General features: G+C 52.2%; 1 protein-coding gene across 1 annotated transcript in view; it reads right to left on the minus strand.

Moving 5' to 3' along the window:
* The window catches only part of GALNT14 (polypeptide N-acetylgalactosaminyltransferase 14), a 224826-nt gene that overhangs the window by 36630 nt on the left and 162667 nt on the right, over positions 1-25529 (minus strand). The window contains exons 3-9 of the mRNA XM_032652922.1: positions 23539-23637; positions 17072-17139; positions 14940-15005; positions 14691-14812; positions 7268-7355; positions 6410-6494; positions 3622-3725 (exon numbers count right to left, since the gene is read on the minus strand). Of these exons, the coding sequence (XP_032508813.1) occupies positions 3622-3725; positions 6410-6494; positions 7268-7355; positions 14691-14812; positions 14940-15005; positions 17072-17139; positions 23539-23637 (632 nt within the window). The remainder of the gene's footprint in view (positions 1-3621; positions 3726-6409; positions 6495-7267; positions 7356-14690; positions 14813-14939; positions 15006-17071; positions 17140-23538; positions 23638-25529) is intronic.

The following is a 25529-nucleotide window of genomic DNA, read 5'->3' on the forward strand; positions in this document are numbered from 1 at the left end:
GCAGGGGACACGGGTTCGGGCCCCGATCTGGGAAGACCCCACATGCCGCGGAGCGGCTGGGCCCGTGAGCCATGGCCACTGAGCCTGTGCATCCGGAGCCTGTGCTCCGCAAACGGGAGAGGCCACAACAGTGAGAGAGGCCACAACAGCGAGAGGCCCACATACCGCAAAAAAAAAAAAAAAACCCAAACAACTCAATCAAAAAAGGGGCAGAAGACCTAAATAGACATTTCTCCAAAGAAGACATACAGATGGCCAACAGGCACATGAAAAAATGCTCAGCATCACTGATTATTAGAGAAATGCAAATCAAAACTACAATGAAGTACCACCTCACACTGGTCAGAATGGCCATCATCAAAAAGTCTACAAATAACAAATGCTGGAGAGGATGTGGAGAAAGGGAACCCTCCTACACTGTTGGTGGGATTGTAAGTTGGTGCAGCCACTGTGGAGAACAGTATGGAGGCTTCTTAAGAAACTAAAAACAGAACTACCACACGACCCAGCAATCCCACTCCTGGGCATATATCTGAAAAAGATGAAAACTCTAATTCAAAAAGATACATGCACCCCAATGTTCATAGCAGCACTATTCACAATGTCCAAGACATGGAAGCAACCTAAATGTCCATCAACAGATGAATGGATAAAGATGTGGTACATATATACAATGCAATATTACTCAGCCATAAAAAAGAATGAGATAATGCCATTTGCAGCAACATGGATGGACCTAGAGATTATCATACTAGGTGAAGTAAGTCAGACAGAGAAAGACAAATATCATATAATACCACTTATTTGTGGAATCTAAAAAACATATATAAATGAACTTATTTACGAAACAGAAATTGATTCACTGACATAGAAAACAAACTTATGGTTCCCAAAGAGGAAAGCGGAGGGTGGGGGAGGGATAAATTAGGAGTTTGGGATTAACATCTACACAGTACTATATATGAAATAGATAACCAACAAGGACCTACTGTATAGCACAAGGAACTATATTCAGTACCCTGTAATAACCTATAATGGAAAAGAATCTGAAAAAGAATATGTATGTATATGTATAACTGAACCACTTTGCCGTACACCTGAAACTAACACAGCATTGTAAATCAACTATACTTCAATTAAAATAAAAAGCACTGCATCTGGCGTGTAAAATGCTAAAAAAAAAAATCCAGAAATGACTTTTAAAGTGCTGGGAGCTGGGCTCCCCTGGTGGCGCAGTGGTTGAGAGTCTGCCTGCCGAAGCAGGGGACACAGGTTCGTGCCCCGGTCTAGGAAGATCCCACATGTCGCAGAGCGGCTGGGCCAGTGAGCCATGGCCGCTGAGCCTGCGCATCCGGAGCCTGTGCTCTGCAACGAGAGAGGCCACGACAGTGAGAGACCCGCGTACCGCAAAAAAAAAAAAAAAAAAAAAAAAAAAAAAAAAAAAAAAAGTGCTGGGAGTTGGCTATAGTATAATGGAATGTTGAAATTGGAGAAAACAGTGTTTCCTGTGTTAGCTGTCTGCAGTGCTTTCTTTGTGATTTAAAAACTTTTGTGATGGATTGTAAAATGTCTCTCCCACACCTCTCCCGATGCCCCTCCCTACTTCCCTGGTCCAGTCAGCACTTGGTGATGTCAAACCACTGGGAAACCAACAAGAGGAGATCACCCTGGATGTGAGCAGATGTGTGTCAACATTGCTATAAAGAGAAGGTACTGGTAGGTTGGACCAGAATGTGACATCACTGAAAGTAACACGCTGCCTGCCTCCACACGTGGCTGCCACGGAAAGGAAGCATCACACGTACTTTGTGTGGGTCAAGGGGGCAGAACAAGGCCTGACTGATGGAAGCTGGCCTTCGACTTAGAAGAATTTTCTAACAACTCAACACAAAAGTTCTCAACAACAGAACTTACCATACTGTGAAGCAGCAAACACATCACCATCAGTAGCATTCGAGCAGAGACTGGATGACTGCTGTCTATCAAAAGGGCTGCAGAAAGGATTCAATGTACAGGGATAAAGGCCAGAGCACATCAGGAAGAATCACGAGAGGTACTGTGAACGTGAGGACATCTGATGGGCTCTGCCCAGAAGGACAGAGACCTTGTCCCCATTGAGAACGCCAAGGGTGTACCCGGCTCCAAGTTCTCCCGGGCTGGTGCAGGCAGATCCCCCCTCAAACCCCACCCCAAAGACCCCCATGGCATCCGAGGACTGAGTCCTAGTCAGGGGATTTGGCTTGGTTTGTGGGAACTGGGATTTTCTGCTTTGTTTGCCGAGCTTTCAACCTGGCCCCCAGACGGCAGGACACGGACTTTTCTGATAGATTTCTCTACACTGCCCAGTTTAGGAGAACAGATGCTGTGGGTCAGGCCAACAGCCATAAATTTCCAGGAAATAACTCTTAATGACTGAGGAAGAAGGCTATAACGCATCCTGGAGACAGGGACAGGAGAAAACAGGGGCAGAGGACGAGGCACAGGATTACCGCTAAATGCCAGGAAGAGCGCCATGGATCCTTCTCCTGGGCTGCGCCACTGCTCGGGGAGCCCATGCCAAACACGCTCCCCGGCACCCAGAAAGGGGAAGGGGCCCTGACACCCTGGACTCTTCTTCCTCTCTTGCGGTTTATGTTTTTATTTTTTTTTTAACATCTTTATTGGAGTATAATTGCTTTACAATGGTTCTCCTGTGGTTTATTCAACAAATAGTTACTGAAGCCTCCTTCGTGGCGGGCACCATACTGGGCAAGGGAGATAGCCGTGAACAAAGAGACCAAATCCCTGCCTTGTGTAGCTTATAGGCTGGTCACCTCTTAGGTCTTACCTGCTGGAGGGAAGAAATGGTAACTAACGTGTATTGTGTCCACACGGTGCCCAGAGGTTTTACAGACTTACCTGAATGGATTTCCACAGCAACCCTCAAAGCATCCCTGTGTTACACTTTTAACACACGAGGAAACTGGAGGGTCAGTCATTGTCATCATCTAGATGGGACGGGTCTCCGACTACTTTCTCCTGTATCTGCACATGGCAGCCCTACACCACTGTGGCCACACCTGGCCATGTGTTTACACAGTTCTGGAACACGTGACCCAGCCCCTCCCCCTCCCCCACTGCTTTCTCTGCGCGAAAAGATGAGGGCTTCTGCAGCATTCACCCAGACCCTCCTCACTAACCCAGTGCCAAGTGCTGTACGCCTAGGCCAGCCAACAGATGTGATCCAGAATTTAATGGCGTTGCTGTCCATCCTCCTCCTCATGCTTTTTATCCCCAGTCTCCTTCCAACTCCAAATTCCCATGTTCAGTACTCCCAGCTCAAGCCTGCCTCTGGCCCTCAGACTCGGTGCTCCTCCTTTGGACTTTCCAGCTTCTGCATCTCAACTTCCCCCTAATGGTCCATCTGGGTGTGTTTCCCTGGTCCGCAGCATCCATGTGGCCCCATGGATAATCCCCCTCCTTCCCTCCGCCATCCCAGCAGCCACTCTTCTGGCACCCCACGTGGTGTTCCCCCAAAGGAATGACCTGCTCCCCATCTCCCTGGCCCTCATCCCAGGCACACGTGGTCCAATGACACGGAGACCCGCACCCTAGCCCCTGGATGCGAAGACAGCGACTCACCGAAGTTCTCCCCGCCCCAGATGTCCATGTCCATGTCATATTTCCCCAGGTAGTCGAACCAGGATTTGTCCATCACGAAGAGCCCTCCAGCTATGATTGGAGTCCTGTGCATTTGGAAGGAAAAGAAGGAGGGTCAGTCACGGGAGGGGGGCTGCTGCCGTGTTCTCTGTCCTGGTGGTCCTGATCTTGAGGCCATACTGTCCACTTACCTCAAACAGGAACATGCTCCAGGTCTTTTCCCTTCGACTGTAAATCTCCTGACCCTGCAGACAGGCTAATATGCTCGTCTGCACACCTCCTGTGGGGCAGTCGGGATTCGCTCAGAACCCCGGCTGTTCGGAGGGCCTGGGGAGCCTTCCCCCTGGCTTCTGCCACAGGCCCTGCCCAGCGGGGCTCTCCTGGGAGCTCCAGTACAGGGAGCGGGGACCATGGGCCACTGACCAGGCAGAGAAGACGGGCTGCGGCAGCAGCTGTGAACAGCACATCCATTTCTTGAGACTGGACTCTCTCTTCTTTTTTTCCCTCTCTTTCCTTCTGCTACAGATTGAGTTCTATCCCCCGAAAAACATGTTGAGGTCCTAACCCTGAGTACCACAGAATGTGACCTTATTTAAAAAGAAGGTCTTTACAGAGGTGATCAAGTTAAAATGAGGTTATTCGGGTGGGTCCTAATCCAATAGGACTGGTGTCTTATAAAAGGGGACAGGTAGTTGCAGAGACAGACATGCACAAAGAGAAGACAATGTGAGGAGACACAGAGAGAAGACGGCCCTCTGCAAGCCCAGGAGAAGGTCCGGCACAGCCCTCAGAAGGAAGCAACCCTGCCTCCACACGGCAGGACACGGACTTTTCTGATAGATTTCTCTACACTGCCCAGTTTAGGAGAACAGATGCTGTGGGTCAGGCCAACAGCCATAAATTTCCAGGAAGTAACTCTTAATGACTGAAGAAGGAAGCCATAACGCATCCTGGAGACAGGGACAGGAGAAAACAGGGGCAGAGGACGATGCACAGGATGACCGCTAAATGCCAACACCTCCGTCTTGGACTTCCAGCCTCCAGAGCTCAAGACGGTATGTTTCTGCGGTTTAAGCCACGCAGCCTGTGGCACTCTGCTGCAGCAGCCCTAGTAAACAAACACACCCTCATCTTCATTCTCTTTCCTTGGGGTCCTCTCCCAAGCTCCCTTCCCCTTGACCACTGAAAGAGATTCCGGAGAAGCCACTTGGAAAGGAAAGGGCTGCAGAGTCCAGCCAAGCAACCCGATAAGCACAACATCTCGGCTGGGGTGCTGGCCAGCCCTCTGGGACCCCGCCCCTCATTCCGTGGGTCCAGAGGGCGAAGGGCGTTTTCTTCTATGTCAGACAGTTAGTTGACGGGGAGCAGGTCAGAAGCTCGGTCTCCCGATGCCACGACACCCTACTATCCTCTGGGAAACACTTGTCCTCTGATGAGCAGAGATGTTCCCACAAGAAGAGAACCTGCCCCGAAAACCCTACCCCTGGGACAGGGAAGGGAAACCCAGAGGCAGCGGCACCATCACCGCCTTGACCTTGACTTTGTCCTGGTCCACTTGCCACATCAGACACTTCCGGCAGCAAGTAACCGAGGCACTGGTGTGTGCTCCACGGCCCTGAGGATGGTGAGAAGGTTCTGCTCTCCCTTTAGGAGCAAATGGCACTATCTGGCATGCCACGTGGCTCCAACCTCCCTCTCGGCATCACGCCAGATCATGAAAGCTGGAGGAGGGAGGAGGGAGGAGGGACTGGCAGGTAGATGCGACAGAGGTCCCACTGCAAAGTTCTCCCAATTCCCACCGTTTGTCTGAGTGTCACCACTCAGTTCTTCACAGACCTCTGAGTCTCAGTTTGACTTAAGTTAGTTCAATGAAAATGATCAAACATTTACTCTGTGGCAGGCCCCGAGTTGCAGAGGTGCCCCGAAGAGCCCAGAGCATCCCTGCGACCCCAGCAGGAGCAATCCCCGTCCCGTGGTCTTCTCTCCACATCCTGAAGCACTTGCTGGCCTCCTGACGTTCCACTGGAGGCAGGAAAGTTTTAGATTGGAGGTTCGCAACAGCCTGGGACACGTGCACCCTCCAGTCTTGGGAACACTGAAGCCACATACACGATGCAGACACCGCTGGGTGGACCCGAGCTCTACTCTACGCCGAGCCCTCAGATGCGCCTGAACCCCAGGCGGCCATCTGGCCACTGTGCTGTGGGTCACAATGGGGTCTGGAAGTGAGAATGTAGATGAGGACAAAGCCATCTGCAGCACCGGAGAAGCAGCCCAGAGCTGACGCTCCTGTCGTGTTCTCACGTGGGACGCAGCAGTCGTGTGTGTTCATAGCAGTGGCCATGCCTGGACAGCAGCCTCCACTTACAGCAATGGCTGACTCGACCTACCTGGGCTGAATCCTGACATCCAGCACCTGAGGGCTAAGGAACCATCTTTTCCCTTGTCAGAGGCTCAAACGGGACCATCTGGAACCCTCCAACGTTTAGCTGGAAGCGTAAATATTGACATGGCATGTGCGTGGGTGGACAGCGCTGGGCAAGTCCTCAGCACAGGTCTCCACCGGCACCCATCCCTTCAGCAGAAGTATCCATGAGGACGGAAACCTCCTAAAATAAGGGCAAAGGCGGTGCTGGCCTGGCAAAGGGTCCTCTTGGTTTCTGCCCAATCGTGTGAGCATCTCACATGGACTGCTTCCCTATACCACGTGACAGCGGGAAGGGCCAAGTGGTTATGAATCTGCCCACCCCTAACCCTTGCCCTGACTCACCTAATGGGCTCAGTGGGGTCCAGGCGCCGAGCCTTCTGCTCTGGAGTGAGCTGCTCCCATTGGAAGTGGAGGCTCCAGTCAAACCCTGAAACACAGCATCCGCATGGCTGACTTGGTCTCTCTGATGTACCTGCAGACCTTGTTCATTCTGTCCCTTTACTAGAAGCTCAAGAACGTACCCAGTTTCCCAGGTGGCCCCAGGGATAACAGGTCTCACCCAAGCTGGTCAGCAACACAGCTGCCTGATTTCCCTCCCGGCTTCCTTCTTTCTCTACCCCCTACTGCCTCTCTGAGGCTTCTCTGCTGGGTGGACTTAGGGAACAAAGGGCACAGGATAAAGAGTGGGAGTTGACAGAGCCCAAGAGTGGGACCTAAGGGGGACACGATGGACAGTTATGGAGTGTGGCCCTTGGCCAAGAGTCTCGGGAGTGGGGGCGTGTAAGCAGGAGGTCTGTGAGTGGCTGAATCACCCCAAACCCCTCTTGAGGAGCCAGCACTCAGCCCTGGGCAGAACTGTGGTGGGCCTTGAAGAGAGGGAGGCACCCAATACTGAGATGCTGGAACAATTCAGGCCCCACATTGGAGGGGGGCCCTTGCTTCCCTCGAATCCTCAGGCCCTGGAGTGACCCCGTGTTGGAGCTAGAGCTCAGGGGGGCTAGGAGTGACCTGCCACCCCGCCAGCCCTTCCGTTCACAGTCCCCATGGTGAGGGCCACCCTGGAGCTATTGACATTACAGGATGCAGGGCTGGAGGTTCCAGACAAACCACTAGGTGATTTTTTCTCACTTTCCCCCTTGGCAGCAATGACTAGGAGAAAAAAGAAAGTCCTTACTGGGCAAGGGTGTTAGCCCCACTCACCCCCTCTAAGTTCCGTGGCCGACTCGATGTAGTTGAAGGTGTCCAGGTGGATGATATCGATCACGGGGCACACCACCCGCGTGTAGTCCTGTAAAAAGAAGGCCTGCACGCTCAGATGGCAGCATAAGAGAGCCAGGCCAGGGCTCGGTAGGGCCTCGCCCTGGGAGGGCCAGAGACTGGGTTCAGGGCCTTGACTGAGAACTTTCCTCTCTGGATCTCAATGTTCTCATCTATAAAATGGGCCAACAGACACTGCGACCTCTCCAGTTATGATGCCTACCATGCTAAGAGCCTTTCCTTTACTCCCGGGCGCCCTCTCATGGCCATGTAGTCAGGGTGGAGACACGGGGCGGCTGGCTGGAGCGTGCTGCACACTGAGAAAAGGGACATCAGGAAGAACGGGACCCCTGAAGTCCTTCAGTGCCATGCGGCTCTCAGGAGGCAGAGGACACAGTCAGCCAGCAAGGTGGCCTAAAGCCTGCAGCTCCAAGAAGCAAAGCCACACCTCCACAGTGGGAATTTCCCAACACTTACCTTCTATGCCTATGGTTCACGGGCAAGTTGATGCATAGCATCTCCAGAGATTCCAAACTTGAGTTGTCACCTGTGATAATCAAGCCTGTACCGCCAGCCCTGACTTTGCTCCTCACTTCCAGGCTCGGGTGGATGGCACCTCCATGTGGACGCACACGGCCTTTCAGCGGTGCCTTCACCATCCTCTCCCCACACACGCTCCTTCCCTTGGTTCCCTATTTCTGTCAACATATCCCCCCTTCCTCCCCGGCGCTACCTTAAGAAGCTACACCTCTGCCCATCAACTGGATGGATCCTGCCGACTGTAACCCTAAAACTGCTTTTCTGAATGGATGCTGACTCTCCCTTACCCCCTCGAGCCTGGCGAATGCGGCAGTGGACTCCCAGCTCCTCTCCCCACCCTCACCTCACCCCTTTCCCTTTCATTCTACAGGTGGCTGACGGAGTTGTCTTTCAAATCTCACTCTGTAGCTCAACAGCTAAAAACTTGAATTGCCTTGAAGAAGATAAGGTTCAAACTCCTTAGCCTGGCATCCAAGACCATCAAAAACAGGTCTGTTTCTAGCTTTCCGGCCTCATTGCTTGCAACTTCCCCCAGGCTACCCCGCTGATAGGCATCAAAGTCATCCAGGGGCTAGTTTCAAAATCTGCAAGACAAATTCACCAGTTCTTGGGGGCCATCAAGGCATTGCGTATGTTTTAAAAATCTTCCTTAATTCTGGATGAACACTCCCGTACTGGTATGCAGGAGGGGAAACTGGGCTCTCATGGGCAGGATAGTTGAGCTGTGACCAGGAGACTCATTGGCTGAATGGGAATCCAGCAGCTGGGAGGAGACAACAGGCCTGGGCCTACAAGGCAGGACCACTTTTCCAATCCTTCGCACCTACCACCCCCGGTCAGCACGGGCAGGAACTTCTGTTTCTCTTGCAGTTTCTCTTGCATTTGATTTCCTGATTCAATCTCTCCCATAAATAAGGCCGTCTTCTAATTTTAAGCTCAGATTCACCGAGCACCCGCCTTGACATTCACAGACTTAATTTGGCCCTTGGCCTCCACACACAGCTCATCTCAACAGTGACAAGGTGCCTCTGAAGCCAACTGGCTCCCGCGAAAGGAAATGCTCATTTTCAATGCATTGCTTCCCCCTCTGGGATGTGCAGAGATGCTTCCTGTACAGCACCTGCCCAGCTGCCACAGTGCTCTGGGGCCCCTGTCACCATGCGTCCGTGTGTATATACACACTACATGCACACACAGCCATCCACCACCCACACCAACATCTCCACAGAGACACACCCCAAAGATATTCTCCTGACTTGAATTCTGAAATGTTCTCAGAAGTTCAGAGACTGATCTTCTTCTGTGGGTCTGACAAAGTCCTCTTTTTGCCTTTGTCTGCTGAGTTTGGGCCTCTACAGCTTCACTGAGTCTTTAGGTAAAAACCCTTGTGCCATAAAGGATTAACCCGAAGATACGTTTAGCCCTTGTTCAACTCCTGAGAGGTAACTTCTAAGCCCTTGGCATGTTCTGCCTATAAAAGTGTCTGTTTACCTGGGACCCTGAGGTTACATCAGATAGTCTATGCTAACGATGAGGTTTGTGGTGACGGCCTTGGGTCACGGGGTGCCAACTCAGCTTGACCTCTGGAGGGGCATGGAAACCATGGCGGTGATTAGCCACGTCTATGTGACTGGCCTCCAATAAAAACCCTGGACACCAAGGCTTGGGTGGGCTCCCCTGTTTGGCAATGCTCCGTGCATGTTGCCACCATCCTGGCTGGGGGAAGCAAGGCTGCCCGCACACCAGCACTGGGAGGGGACAACTGCACGATCGTGCCTGGAACTCCCCCCATGCACCTCTTCCCGCTGCTGATTTTTCATCCACCATCCCTTTGTGGTAATAAACAGTAACCACGTGTGTAGCATCTTGCTAAGTTCTCAGTCCTTCTAGTGAATTACTGAAGCTGAGGGTGGTCTTGGGGACCCCAAACTGCAATACTGTTTATTTTAATCTTTCCTCAATATTTGGAAACTGCAAGACAAAATAAAATGCTGGTTGCTTACCTTGGCCACAGGCTTCCCCAGAAGCCACCCATGGGCTCTGCCTCCGGGGCTGTGACAGACTCTGGGGTACTCTTCTGTAAGTTCTGAGGGTTTCTGTCCTTCCACAACACGGTCTTGTGACAGCTGCTTGGCTCAGAGTCATGGAGGCCAGATAGGCAGAGAGGGGATGTTTGGGGCTAAGTGCTATGTGGGGCCAACCTTACGAGGGGGCTGCAGAAGATGACATGACCCCTCGAAGACAGGACACAAACCTCCCTGAGGACCCTGGGGGTCATATCTGCTCCACTTCTGTATCCCTCAGCCCCAGGCCAGAGCTGGCTGGGCAGCAGGTGTTCAGCTGGCATTGGCTAAAGAGAGCCAGCTATGAACTCTCTCTGAGGACACTGTCAATGGCTAGAGGCAAAGCAGGTGGATCAATTACAACTGAGCAGGATGGCCTCTACTCACACAGGCTCAGGGATGGATGGACTCTCCATAAAGATGCCCAGACCCACTGCAGGTTCCCCAACCTGTGTGCTCCAGTGGCTTTATCTTTAAGGCTAGGTCCATAGGTAAGTTCAAACGGCAGCTGGTGAAATCCCCGGCAGATCCAGAACAACACGCCCCTCCCCCTCTCCGACACAAATCCAAGCCCAAGCCCCACTGAGAGCCAATGGCCATCAATCACCCCTCCAGTCATACCTCTCTTCTTTCTCCACCATCTCATATAATTAAAACCACATTGTAAACGGGCAACCAAAGAACTTCTAGAGACGACCATTCACTCATTGCATCCACCAGCATCACTGAGCACCTACTATGGTTTAGGGACTGGGGATGGTACAAAGATGAATAAGACCTTGCTGTCTAGGGAAGGTGGTGGACAGGAGAGCAGAGGAGTACAATGTGGGGTGTCTGTTAGCCTGGAGGGAGGGATGGGGGAGCGAGAGGGGGGCCAGGGACCTGGGTTCCCATTCTGGTTCTGACATCTAGAATACGTTTTTTTTGTTGTTTGTTTTTGTTTTTTGCGGTACGTGGGCCTCTCACTGTTATGGCCTCTCCCGTTGTGGAGCACAGGATCCGGACGCGCAGGCTCAGCGGCCATGGCTCATGGGCCAGCCGCTCCGCGGCATGTGGGATCCTCCCGGGCCGGGGCACAAACCCACGTCCCTGCGTCGGCAGGTGGACTCTCAACCACTGCGCCACCAGGGAGGCCCTAGAATACGTTTGACCTTAAGCAAATCAGGACACTCTGAGGAACTCTGTTTCTTCATCTATGAAGTAAAGGCAAATTATAATTTGCAAAACTATCCTGCCTTCCTAACAGGGCTTTTGGAAGGAGCAAGAAAGGAAGCATGTGAAAGGGCTCTGAAGCATATGTAAGCCATTATTTATATCAATTTGCCAAATGCTACGGGGATTGAAATTTCTTAAAATCTTTTTTTCCTACTAAAGGAATATGTAGATAAGGGTGGCAGGGAAGAAGCCTCTGTTTAAAAAACCTAACAACTTGGTGCTTGTTTCAAAGTATCATCATGTAATTGAAGGGAAGGAAGGGAAATCAAGGAGATTTTCCATGTGGAAAACACCAGCTGAGGACAGCTTCTGACAGCTCAAGCCCAACCTCTTCCTTATCTCTTTCTATTTTTGAAAATCCCAAACTCCAATTACAGCTTAAAATTTCCACTTCCACTCACAAGATCAAATCATGTTTTACTCTGAGATGAGACACATATGAAGACACGTGGAAACAGAGGCTGACACACGCCCACACTCCCCATCCTGAAGGGATGTCTCAGCAGAACCATCTTGTTATCAAGAGTCGGGTCTGGTGAAAACCTCTGCAGGTGAGGGTGGGACCACAGTCTGGGGATTGTCTGAGCAACCCTCTGCCATGAAAGCTTTAGGTCAGACAGTGGTGGACACTGGGAGCTTGGCCTGGGGGGCTGAGCCCACTCTTGGGGCCGCATGACTCCTAGAGGAGGACTGCTGTGCAGGGATACACAAGAGAGCATTTTTTCAAAGAGGGCTTCAGAGATGGACTCAGCACCACGGGGAAGGAAAGGACCTCCAGGTTCATTAAGGATGCCCGAGGAAAGCATCCTGCAGGGACACATCAGCCTGGAGGTCCTTATAGGTCAAACACCGAATTACCACACAACCAGCAATTCCACTCCTTGGTATGTACCCCAAAGAACTGAAAGCAGGTACTCAGAGGAAAACCTGTATACAAATGTTTGTAGCAGCATTATTCACAATGGTAAAAAAGGCAGAAACAACCCAAATGACCATCAGTGGGTGAGTGGATAAACAAAATGTGGTATATACTGTGACACTGTGATATGAATAGAAATCTGAATTTAGCCTCTGTTCCTCCTAAAACTCTTGGAATTTCCTGACCGATTGGGGGTGACAGGAGTATCTTTTGTTCTCATAATAAGCCGTTTTCACTCTATCTGAGTTTTTACTAATGAGGTGACTCTTGGAGGGGGGGGGCTGGTTCCCAGAGGAACCAACCACGTGATTAAAGGGCTGGAAATTGCAGCCCCACGCCCAACCCCCTCACATTCCCTTCCCCATTTCCCCCCCACCTCCAAGGAGAGGAGAGACGCTGGAGATTGAGCTCAACCACCAATGGCCAATGATTTCATCAACCATGCCTATGTAAAGAAACCTCCATGAAAACCCTAAACGACACAGTTTGAAGAGTTTCCGGGTTTACTAAGAGTGGACTTGAGGACACGGGGAGGGGGAAGGGTAAGCTGGGACAAAGTGAGAGAGTGGCATGGACATATATACACTACCAAATGTGAAAGAGATAGCTAGTGGGAAGCAGCTGCATAGCACAGGGAGATCAGCTCGGTGCTTTGTGACCACCATAGAGGGGTGGTGATGGGGAGGGTGGGAGGGAGGGAGACACAAGAGGGAAGAGATGTGGGAACATATGTATATGTATAACTGATTCACTTTGTTAAAAGCAGAAACTAACACACCATTGTAAAGCAATTATACTCCAATAAAGATGTTAAAAAAAAAAAAAGTTTCCAGGTTGGGGAAGAAAGCAGGGTGTGGATTCCTTTTCCATGGTCCATCCCAACTCTCCCTCGAAACTCTGCCCAAAATAGGTGTTCGATAAATGTCTGGTAGTTAACTCAGAGGCACGAAGCGAGCCCGTTTTCCTCCTATTCCAACCTTATCACCTCCCGTTGCATCTACTTTCGTATTATTATCATTTCCAAACACTGAGCACCTTACTCTGTGACCACAGTGAGGTGATTGGTGCCGCCCTGGGTTTGTCATCTGTTAAGGGAGACAGAGAACTAAACCCAGAAAAGGAAATTGTAGGGGTAAGTGGGCAATTCTTGCTGGGAGTGATCCCCGCTGGCCACGCAGTCAGGAAAGACTTCCTGGAGGAGGGGAGACATGGGTGAGGCCCTGGGGAGCAAGGGGGTTGTGGAGAGGTGGGGAAGGGCATCCAGGGACAGGAAGGGCTTAGAGGGAGATGAAGCAGTGGGCGTGTCGGGCACGGGCAGGGAGGAGAAGTATTCTAGCTTTGTAAGATGTTAGACTTGTGGGGGCTCGCTGCATTTGTAGATGGCGCACAAAGGGAGGGGAGGACGTGGAAGGGCCTCCAGCGCCGGGCCAAGCCCCTCAACAGAATGGTCTGCTCATAACCGACTATGTCTCCATCCAGACCTCTTCACCTGGTTATGTCACACACTTATACAAGCCCTCCCGATCTCAGAGAAAGTGGTCACGGGATGGTTTTTAACATCTAGGCCCAGGTGTCGGAACTCTGTACACCCACCGAGGTTCTCTCAATGGATGAACAAAGTTGGTAAGGATTTCTCAGTACTCTGAGCGGTTCACACATCTCAATTCCTTCATCCTCTGAAAACCGTCATTTTGCAATAGGAGTCAAGGAGCCACCTACCACCTTCAAGAGCGAGAAGGAAATAACCACAGCACAGGGGAGATGCTGTTGCGGCAACAATGAGGCCTCTGGTGTTGGTGGTACCAGCTAGGAAATATCAGCCCAAATTATATGATTCTCCCAGAGGCTGTATCCTCACCTGTGAAATGGGTATGTTAAAAATACCCGGCTTCCCACTTCACAGAGCAGCTGCAGGAGACAGTAACTCAGGGAGGAAATGAACAGCATAAATGCTAGTCACAGACACTGGCATCTAAGCATGCAGTGCTTTCTGCAGATCAAGGCAGGGGAGGGGTGGATGGATTTTTGGGAATATAAAATAATGATGGGAAAATTAAAAAAAAATTTTTTTTTTAAATTTCAAGAGGAATAACTGAGACCCAGAGAGAGAAAGCAGACAGAATTCTAGGGTAATTTAAGGGCAGACAGAGGCAAGGAATTCAGGTCTCTTAGCATCCACCCCCGGCTCCCACCTTGGCCTTTGGATGAGGGTGACACATGGCTGGAGATAAGTCAGAAGCCCCAGGATTTGCATTATGAGGCCTGGTTAATTCCACTGCCTCCTTTTCACAAATGACACTCATCAGCACTCCCTTTCTGGAACTTTTTAACGTCTGGGAGAAATCGCTCTGGGCAGTTCTCTTGGCCAGGAAGCTGCGTGTGTCATGTACCAGCCATCGGCAGCTCCGCCTGCAGGCCTGCTGTGGGTGACAGTGTGATGCAAAGAAGAGGTCCTGGGCTTTGTTCCAACGCTGCCTGCTGGGCGACCCTGGGGAAGGCCACGCTCCCCCATTCTCTTCATCTATAAAATGGGGACAGCAATCTGTCCCACCCAACCCCCAAGGGATTGAGGACATATGTGAAGTCCTGAGCTTACGGAAGTGGGGGGCACGGAACCCACCTCGCTCACCTCTTTGACCCTGTGCAGCAGGGGCTGGAGCCAGTCCCTGTTCACCTCACAGTGGCTGTCGAGAAAAGTCAGGGTGGTGCCCTGGGCAACATCGGCACCCCGGATCCGGGACCGCACCAGACCTGCAGGAGGGACAATCGGCCGAGTGGGCGCCAGCGTCGCTCCATTGTCTGGGACCACACAGAACACACGCCCAAACGCATCCCACCCCTACCCCCACCCCGGCCCCGCCCAGCAGCACAGACCCACCTTGCCGCTCATTATTGCGTAAGCATTTCACCTTGGGTAGCTTGATGAGCTGTCTGCAGTCCTCGGCTGCAAAGACAAGAGGTCACGTGGATTGAGCGCCTGGGGGTGGAGGTGAGCGGCAGCCCTGCCTGCCGTCCCCGCCCCCAACCGCGGTGCCCTGCCTTGAAGCCAGGGTGTTTGTGGGCTTTGGAAGGGGCTGACTGACCACAGTTAGCAAAATACAACGTGGCCCAGTCTGTGCAAAGTGGCCACCAAGGGGGCCACTTTGGAGCAGGTCAGTCACACAGTGGCGCCTGCGTACTTGCTGGAACATTGCCAGATGGGAAGTCTTGGCACGGTCACCTGGGGACACTTCTGCTTTTTTATAGATCATTCAAAGCATGATCAGAGTGCTATTCGCTTACGTGGGGCCTGATAAAAAGCCACTGGGAGGCCAGAGAATGGATGAGACAAATTTTGGAGTTTCCTTTCAGTTCATGGACTCAATACAGGAGACCCTATTTGTTAGGGGATCCGTCTGGTGTATCCCGTCACCCAGAGCTGGTTCAGCTCTCCACCATGCAGGGAAATGTGCTGGGATAGGCAAGAGACTCATCCTAGGCATTCACCCTGGGTCGCCCTGGCCTGCCTGCCTGCCCCAGCCCTCCTTGGCTCTGAACTCCACATCATAAGCTTTGATTTTGCTTCACTGGTTGGCCAACCTCAGCCTCTCCGCTTGGGTCTGGACTCTACAGAGTGACCACAAAGACTTAGAGGAGCTTCCTCAGAGCCAGGTGCTGTTCTACGCGCTTCAAATATGTTAACACGTCCATCCTTATATAAACCATATATATCATCGTTATCCCCATCTTACAGGCAAGGAAACTGATGCGCACAGAGGTCAATAATTTGCCCAAGGCACACAGCTAGTAAGTGAGTCAGTGACAGGTCTCAGACTTGAAGCCAGGCAGTTGGCTCCAGAAGCCATGCTCTAACCACTAAGCTATTCTGCTTCTAAGTGAATCCAGCAGCACTCCCGTCTCCAGCCTCAGTGCCAGCTACCTCCCAGCAGGACGAGTGTCTCCCCAGCTCCAACCCCTTTCTCACTAGGGAAGGGAGATCAGATCACTGAGTTGCAGAACTCAGGTCCGATCTGATTACCCTGGATCTGGTACACAACCCACTCGTGCATGACTTCCAAGGTTCTGAGGCTGTGTCAGCGGTGTGGGTTTCCAGCCTTCCGACAGCAGACCCCAGTGTGGTAGTGGCTCCGACGCCCAGCTTCAGGCATCGGGGCTGGCGGGGAGAGACTCCACTCCTCTGGGACTCGGAGCGGTCCCCAGCGGCCGTCACCTGCTTCCCCTGGTTTGTCACTGGGAAGAAGCGGTTCTGCCTGCATGTGGCTGACTGCCTGCAGCGGTACCGCGGCCGGGATGACAGCTCCCGGAAGAGGAGCCGTACTTGAAGTGTAACAGTGCGTCTGCGATGATCGTACCCGACCGTCAAACTGAACACACCGGTGTCTGAAACCTCCCTCGTGCTTTTCTCGGGGAAAGTGGACTTGGACCGTGAATTTGCCTGGGACCCAGGTTCTTGGACAGGGTGACTAGCGGATGGTAATGACCAGTGGTTGGAAGGTTGGAAGGCAGCTGCTCACTGTGTCATGGCCAAGTGATGGGATGTCCCCAAGACTGAAGCCCCTCCCCATGAGTCCTGCCATGGGAATGAAAGGAAGAGGGTAGGTGGCCTCAGCTCAGGCTGACGGATTATCAGAGTATATGAGTGAGGAATCTCTAGTCATGGGCCCTGCTTCAGGGCTTGGGGTCTCTTTGAAGGTATGGGGTCTCTTCAAGTCCAGGAACGTAGGTTGGGGGCAGTGACACACATGCATACACACACCAAACCCATCAAGAATCTACTGAATTGATCTGGTTAGATCCTCAAAGACTCATGGCAGAGAACCCAAGACGTTGTTTCTCAAATGTAAGGTTTATGTACTCCTTGAGCCCCGCCTGGACACTCACTGTCTTCCAACCTACTATAAACCCAGGCTTCTTCCACCCCCAGGGAAGCAGTGGGCTCACCTCTGCTGGTTACACAGGGGCTGGGAACAGACATTTGTGTCCACAGCACAGGAGAGCGATGGTACTTACGGTCATTGCTGAAGTCATCGACTAATATGATTTCCTTGAGGAGATTCATAGGGGTGCGGTTTAATATGCTGTGAGATTGAAAGAGGAAAGATCATTATGACTTCCAGCGGCAAATACATGTATCAACCTGAGCTTTATTTTTTATTTTTTTTTGCGGTACACGGGCCTCCCACCGTTGTGGCCTCTCCCGTTGCAGAGCACAGGCTCCGGACGCGCAGGCTCAGCGGCCATGGCTCACGGGCCCAGCCGCTCTACGGCATGTGGGATCTTCCCGGACCAGGGCACGAACCCGCGTCCCCTGCATCGGCAGGCGGACTCTCAACCACGGCGCCATCAGGGAAGCCCTCAACCTGAGCTTTAAATAGACACCAGTGCGTTTGAAGAATAAAACTCAGAACAACCGGAAAACTTTGTCCAGTCACACTGCTCACTGTGAGCCACTGGGACACAACTCTGCTCTGTCTTAGTGAATGTCACCACCACCCACATAGCACCCAGAGATCCAGTGCCACCCTCAACGACCCTCCCTCTCCCCGAAATCCTGCCTCACACCAGTGACCAAGATGTGCTGGTTTTCCTTGAAAAGTATCACTCAGATCACCTTCACCTCTTATACCTCCAACCTGATCCAACCTCTTTGGCCTGTTTTTTTTCAGTAGCCCGACCTGTCAGGCCATCCTCCTGTGACCTCCAGAGTGAGCATTCTGAAGCATAGATCTGATCTCCGATCGTGTGACTTTCCTCACTAATGCAAGTGCATAGGTTGACAGAAGGCTCCCCACAATCTACACCCCAAACCCTCAGCAAGCTCTTCACGGCTTTTCCCGACCTGGAGCCAGCCCTCTTTCCAGACTCCTCGTGCCCAGTGCCTTTATCTGGAGACATCCTGCTTGTTACAACCGAGGGCCGTTCTCCTACCACTGCCACAGCGTGAAATGCCCCTCCTGTGCCACAAGGATCCATTCAAATGTCATTTCCTCTCTAGCGCCTTTCCAAGCCACTTAGTGAGAATGAACTGCTTCCTCCTCTGGGGTCCCTCAGCTGTTCGTATGTGAAGCTTCCTGCGGCTCTCACACCAGCCTGACTCCAAGGGCTGGTTTCGTTGGCCCATCAAAATGGCCACCTCCCCGGCGGCAGGGGCCGTGTCAAGCTACCGTCTGTACTGCCAGAGTCCAGCTGTGCCTTGGCCCATGACCATTCACTCCATTTAGTGCACACCTACTATGTGCTGGGCGCTGGGTGTATGATGAGGATCAAAGGAGATGTGAGCTCTGTGAGAAGCTTGTGGTCTAGGAGCTACTTACTACAGGCTGTGTAACCTTGGGCAGGTTGCTTTACTGCTCTGTGCAGTGAAGTATTCCCATCTGTGTAACAGGGATAATAATAGCACCTATCACTCACAGGGCTGTTGGGAGAATTAAAGGAGAACGTTTCTAAAACATTTAGCACAGTGTCTGCTGATAACAGTGATAAAAAGTGTAGCAATTATTACTGTTCTGCGCATCAGTGGTGATTTTTGAATTGACTTCATTTCCTCTCCTGTGCTGTGGATCTGTACCCACAGGGCAAGGTTAGGTTTCTGGGTTCATTCTGGGTTTCAGGCCTGAGATGGCTGGATCCTGCTTCTCCTGAACATGCCAAACTGCACGGTTCCTCAGAAACATTCCCGGGCCACACCACCCACCGTGGGGCACCCAGCGCCCTGCGTGTATTGAGGACGGGCTTCAGATGGGCGCTGGCGGAGGCATGTGCGCACCTGAGCCCTGTTTCTGGTGAGCTGTCCTTTCTAAGCAGGATGCAGAGGCTTTCCAGGAGGAGAACTTCGCCTGGAGCTACCTTTATTCATGAAACCGTAGTTCTCACCATGGCAACTAGTGTGAGGGGGAGAGAGGAACCCCGACCCCAAGCCCTGAGCCCGCTGTTGGGAGGTGGGGACAGGGCGGGCAGGAGGTGGTGGGAGGGAACCCTCGCCACAATCATCCGAAAGGAAACACACCAAACCCAACAACCAGCTCTCTAATCAGAGTGGGATGGGGAGAGCGAGGCTGAGAGAGAGGAAAAAGTTGCTGGAAGAATACCCTCTAATGAGGTTTGATTACGGCTGTAGCTTCTGCACGCGATCTCCCCAAATCCCTGCCGGCTCTTTGAAATTCAAGAGTTGTCTTCTGTGAACATCAAAAGGTAAATCGCGTGCAGCTCTGTGCTGGTTGAACTGAGAGATGATTAGCGAATAAAAAATGTCCAGGGTTTAAAAAAGAAGAAAAAATGAAAAAGAATGAAATCGTCAGCGGTAAGTGCTAATTACACCATTTCCTAGTGACACCTGGCTGGTTTTTGCTCCTCTAAACAGAGCAATTGGAGTGATGGTAGGAGCACCGAAAAAGTGACTCGGGGCTGGGAGGGCCTGAGATGGGCAGGTGCTCTGGGTGCCTGGGGTGGCTGGAGAAGGAGGCAGGTCAAGTCCAGCCCAGGGGACCTGGCTCAGCCCAGATGGTCCCCCTGGGTCCTCTCTTCTGCACACCCCACCCTCATCCCCTGGACCCTGGTGGCTTCCATCTCCCTCCTTTGGTCTCACCAGTTCTCTGCCAGGACAGCTCACCAGTCCCTCTACAGCCAAGCCGACCCTCCCTTTCCTCCAGGGCCCGGCTTTTTCCTTGCTTCACCCCCACTGCACTGTTCTGAGCCCTTTCTTTTCACAGCCTCGCAGGGGAGTGAGTGCTCGCCTCATGGGCGCATGGGGGGGGTCACGCTCGTCCTGGGAATTATCCTAGAACTGAGTCTCCTATCCACAGCTCGCTCTCTGCCAGAGGGCGGCTGCCGGCAGCGTCTACACCTTCTGCCCGCCGCGCCCTAACCATGGGGCCCCCCGGAGACCCCTGAGAGATGGCAGGTACAGCAGCGTGGGAGGCCAGGCAGCCTCTACCATCCACTACGATGTGATCCTGAGCAAGACACTGGGAAGGTCCCAGCCTTCATTTCCATCTGTAATTACATCTTCCTTGCAAAGGCAGGTGATGTTAACACTTGACCTACTTCACAGGTTATTGTGTGTATGAAATGAGGAAATGTATTTGAAATTGCTTTGAGAACTGCACGGGGCTATAGGCAGGCAGCGTTTACCAGACGTTCCATAACTACCGGTTGAATGAAGACCTGGGGCCGGTTGACAGTTGAGTTTAGTCGTTCTGGAGTCAGACCGACTTGGGTTCGAGTGCTGTGTCTGCGGATCTGCCATTCACTGCCCGGAGAGCTTCAGCAAGTACTGAACTGTCAGCACACTGCCTCAGCCACAGAAAAGGAGCTTAGCACCCTGCCTGGTGCCCAGCAGCTGCTCCCGGAATCTGAGGACTGACAATGATGGCGATACTGGTTCTCAACATGTGATCCCAGAACCAGCAGGATCAGTATCACCTGGGGACCTGTTAGAAATGCAAAGTCTTGGGCCCCACTCTAGACCTACTGAGTTGGAATACGTGGGGATGGGGCCCAAGAAACCATGTTTTAACGAGCCCTCCAGGGGATTCTGATGTCTGCTCAAGCTTGAGAGTCACAGCATCAGAACCCTGCTGCCTACCCAGGCTGGGGGTGCCTCATGGCACCTGCTGTCCCTACCCAGGCTCACTCTGTGCCAGGCGCCGTTCCAAGGCCTTCACCTACCTGAAGTCATTCCCTCCTCTCCACAATCAGGTGAGGCAGTTATTACCAGTATTCCTTGTATGGCAGAAAAGGAAACTGAGGCAGAGAGGTGAAGGAGGTGCCCAAGGTCACACAGCTGGTAAGGGCAGAGTGGGCAAATCTGGCCCCAGGGTCCAATTTCTTAACCACCTGAATCTGAGAGACTTCTCTTCTAAATCTAGGCTATTAGCAAAAGCCACAGCAAGGAGATTCTAGATATAAACTGGCCAGTCAGCATGCTCCAGAGCCCCCCTGGGAGGCAGGGGGCCGGAGGATGCTCCAAAAGAAGGGGGCGGCCCTGGGCCTCACACAGGCACAGGGTCTCGTGGCAACACCAGTCAAGATAAACCATTCTTCAGGGCTTTTCTCAGTCCTTAAGTGAGAAAAGTCCCCGATCGCATCAAGGCTGTGACTCTCTCTCCCTCCCCGCATCACCCACTACATCGTGCCTCTGCCTGGCTCTGAGCGCCCCCATGTGTGCCTTCCCCCACCCCCCATCCCCGGCTAATGCAGGAGCTTGGGCAGGGATGGGCAGAGGGACCAAGGCCTGGCCAGGCGCTGCATGGGAGGGACGAGAGGGCAACTCGGTCCTTCCCAGTTCCTCGAGCATCCTTCCCTTGCCAGAGCCTGGCAGCAAAGCCATGAGAATTCTAGAAAGTTAAAGATGAAAAGACGCCTTAGAAAAGATCCTTTCATCAACAAAAGTGAGATAGGAGGTGGTCTTCATTCAATTCTCTCTCAGTGGCTAGCGATTTATTTGTGCAACAGGATAGGGAGTAAAAGGGAGGTACGGACTCCCAAGGCAAATGACAACTGGCCACGGAATTTCCTAGAAGTAATCTTCTTGCCTCCACCCCTAAAATTCACTTCCGCCCTGCCTGCTAATGATGTTACTGCCCGTCTGGTCATACCTGGCTCTCGGGCCCTAATTCTGATGTTTTCATTCATCACACTTGGGTCTGAGCCAGGCCCCTGGCTCACACTGAAGTTCCTGAGAGGCAGGAAAGAGGTCCTGAGCTCTCTCAGCAAAGCACCCAGCAGAACTGGGGGTACAGTCTGGCACTTCACGGCGCCTTCTGAAGAGCATCATGTCGATGGGCCCCAAGTCCCCTTCAGAGTGCAGGGCACCAGGGCCTTGGGGGAAGACAGAGGCGCTGGGGCTGCACCCCTACTGCTCCCCACTTCCACCCAGGAAGTCAGAAACCCGAATCCTGGCTCCTGTGCTTCCCAGCTCTGTGGACTTGGCCTCCGTTCACTAGGTGCACCTGGACTTCACAAGGTTCTACGGGGCTCCAACTGAAGTGAGAGATAAAATGTGTTCTGTGGGGCTTCCCTGGTGGTACAGTGGTTGGGAGTCCACCTGCCGATGCAGGGGACACGGGTTCGTGCCCCGGTCCTGGAAGACCCCACATGCCGCGGAGCGGCTGGGCCCGTGAGCCATGGCTCCTGAGCCTGCGCGTCTGGAGCCTGTGCTCCGCAACGGGAGAGGCCACAACAATGAGAGGTCTGCGTACCGCAAAAAAAAAAAAAAAAAAAAAATGTGTTCTGTGGACCATAAAGCTCAGCATACATTTAACATGTTAATATTATCATAAAGTACCATTATTACTGTTATAAAGACACGGAGAAGCAGCAGGAAGAGAACGAGAAATATGTCTTAGAGCTGAGAGGGGTGAGTCTGAGGGCAGCAGCTGAAGTGCCCCTGAGAACAAAAACATAGTGTAAGGAAAGCATGGGGGACCTGGGGTCCCCACATTATAATGGCCCCCAAATGTTCCAGGGTAATGTCTTCTTGTGGGAAATGTGATAGAACTTGAAACATGAAAGACCTTTCTATCACCATCTTTATAGATGTGGCTAATGACCTATCCAAGGTCACAAGGCAAGGAAGTGGTAGGGTGGGGACTTGACCCAGGTCTTCAGACTCCAAGTTTGGTGCCGTTTTAGGTACCCCAGAGCCTCTTTTCTTTTCAGAGCTCACTAGCTGTGCAGATACAGGGATGGCTGCTCTGTGCCAGCACAGTCTCAGTCATTTACCTGAATTAACCAAAGCAGCTCTTTGCCGTAGGACTAATTATTATGCCACAGGGAGGTTAGGTAGGACATGAATAAGATACAGGCCTTACCCGTCAGGAGTTCATTGAGGATTACATCTGGGAAAAATGCATTAAGTGCTAGAGTAGAGATGTGCAGAGAAGCAGCCCAGAAGAAGGCCCTGATGGGTGTGTGTGTGTGTGTGTGTGTGTGTGTGTGTGTGTGTGTGTGTGTGCGCGCGCGCGCGCGTGTGCGCATGTGTTGAGGGGGATGGAGGTGCGTGGCATCAGAAGACTCCTCCAAGGAGGAGAAGAGGTCAGCCTGGAAGGCAAGGAGTCTCTCTTGGATGCTCTTGGCAGACCCGAGTTCTAATCCCAGACTGATGCTGGGGGTGGAGGATGTACTCAGCCTCTCGGGGCCCCGGCTTCCTCATCAGCTGTGGAAATGAGAACTCATGTTCTAGAGGCAGTCTACGCAGTGGTTAAGGGCACGTGCTCTGGGACCAAGTCGTCTATGACTTCCAGTGACCTTCTATAAGTAACCCGATGCCTCAGGCCTCTATCTTTCCTCCTGTATAATGGGATAATAGCCGCCCTCATAGGAGCGTGAGGAGTGACTACTAGCAGATACATGTGGAGTGTCCTGAACAGTGCCTGGCAGGTACTTAGAAACACTCGAACTGGTCCCCCTCCCCACGCGGGCAGACATGCCCTCACCAAGCACCAGCCTGGAAGGCTGACAGACGGGAGAGCTCTTACCTGCGGATGGTTCTGAGCAGGGTGGAGCGGGCCTCGTTGTGGAAGGTGATGATGATGCTGGTGGGAGGGAGGTCCGCGCAGTACCCCAGCAGGGTGCATCTGGGGAAGGCAAGGCAGCGGGACAAGAAGACCTTTAGAGACGAAGCAGATCTCAAGGGCTGGAACCAAGGGCATCACTGGCGTGGACAGATGCCTGGTGTCTGGTGGGGCCCCCTCCAGCTGCACAGCACTGTGTAAGACCCCAGGGCCTCACCTGGCCCTACGGGGGAGCCCAGGAAGCTCCGAGAATGATTAGAGCTGAATCTCCCACCAACTCAGGGGAACTTGGGCTTGGAGTCGAATTAAGTTGACGTACAGAACATAAATGCGGGATTTGCCGCGTGCCTGGGTTACAGCACATAGTTCCTGGTAGCCACATAAGCCCACCCCCGAGCCTTGGGCTCTGCTGCCCAGTCTGTGTCCATCCCAGCCTGCCAAGGCCTCACTGTGTTCTGGGCCAGCAGCTCCAGCCCACCACACCACGCTGACCTCTGACTTCCGGCCGCACACACCGAAATCCTGCATATTTAAAGAGGCAGAGCCCTAAAACCCAGCATTCGTAGGAAAACGCCGTCTTGAAAAAGCATTCACTTCCCCATGTCCAGGATCATTTTGTATGACAATTACAGGTGGGGTAATATCAACTTAATACCTCACTGCAAGTGAAAATTGTAGCCCGCAGCCCGAAAATTACTATAATAATGGAAATAAACCCACCAAGTGAGGCTGGGGCCACCAGGGGCGATCCTGGGTAAATGCTGCCTCCTGTTTCTCGCTGTTCCAGGGGTATTAAACGAGGAAGTAAAGAACAGATGTTTGGTGAGTCAAACATTTCCTCTCCTTATTTTCTAATTTCTTCCTAGGCTTGGGGCTTTCTTGGGGCTTTTAACTTGGGGTCCAGAGACCCAAGGATGGACTTCAAGGAGGCTGTGAGCCCTCTGACATTGTTTGCAAACTTGTATACACAAATGTGTTTTTATTCTCTTCCCTGGGAAGATGGTTCATAGCTTTCAGTAGATTCTCAAAGAAGTCTGTGGCCTGAAACACTGAAGAACCTCAATCCTAGGCCAATGGGCATGACGACCCTTTGGCCTCCCTAATAATTCTGAACACTTTTTCCTACAAGAGCAAACCCTGAATAAGAGGACTTACATAGACAGGCAGGGCTGTTGTGCTCAGGACCTGAGTACAGACTGGGATGGGTCAGCCACAAGGAGCCAAGAATTGGGAAAGGAAGGCCCCAGGGGAAGAGACAGTGGAAAGGCTGGTCATGACCTTCAGACCTGCCTGTGCTCCCCCCACAGAGACAACTTCTCACCACATCACATCAGCTCCACCTACTAATAAATCCCCACCCCCTGAACCCACCTCTCCTTTCTAGTCCCCACGGGCCCAGCTCAGAGAGTCTTTACTCCTCTGGGGGATTCCTGCAGCAGTTTCCTGACCAGTCATCTTGCCTCCACCCTCTGTCCCTGCCAGTCATGTCCAGTCTACCACAAAGCTCTGCCCAGGTGTTCCTCTGGCCTGAAGCCTTCAGTGGCTCCTGATACAGAAAGTCCAAACTCCCTATCACAGCCTTCAAGACCTTCCACAATTGCAACTTCATATGCTGCCATAACTTTCTGCCGCTGCTCTCACTATTACCTCTGCATGGAGCAGTGTCCTTTCTCTTTTCTCCACCTGCTGAACGCCTACTCATCCTTCAAGACCCAGAGCAAATATCTCTTGTCTGCAAAGGCGTTCCATACTCCCCCAGATAGGTAATGACCTGTGCTTTGTGCTCCCAAAATTTTGTACATATCTCTCTCCTGGCACTTCTCAAGATGGACTATCTCCCCCACTTGACTATGAGTTCCTCTAGGGAAGGACCCTTGTCTATCTCCATGTCCCTAGAACAAGAGATAAGTATATCAGATGCCCATTCATGGAGAAAGAGAGAAAGAAATTCAGGA

This window comes from Phocoena sinus, chromosome 13, assembly GCF_008692025.1.
Source record: "Phocoena sinus isolate mPhoSin1 chromosome 13, mPhoSin1.pri, whole genome shotgun sequence".
NCBI lineage: Eukaryota > Metazoa > Chordata > Mammalia > Artiodactyla > Phocoenidae > Phocoena > Phocoena sinus.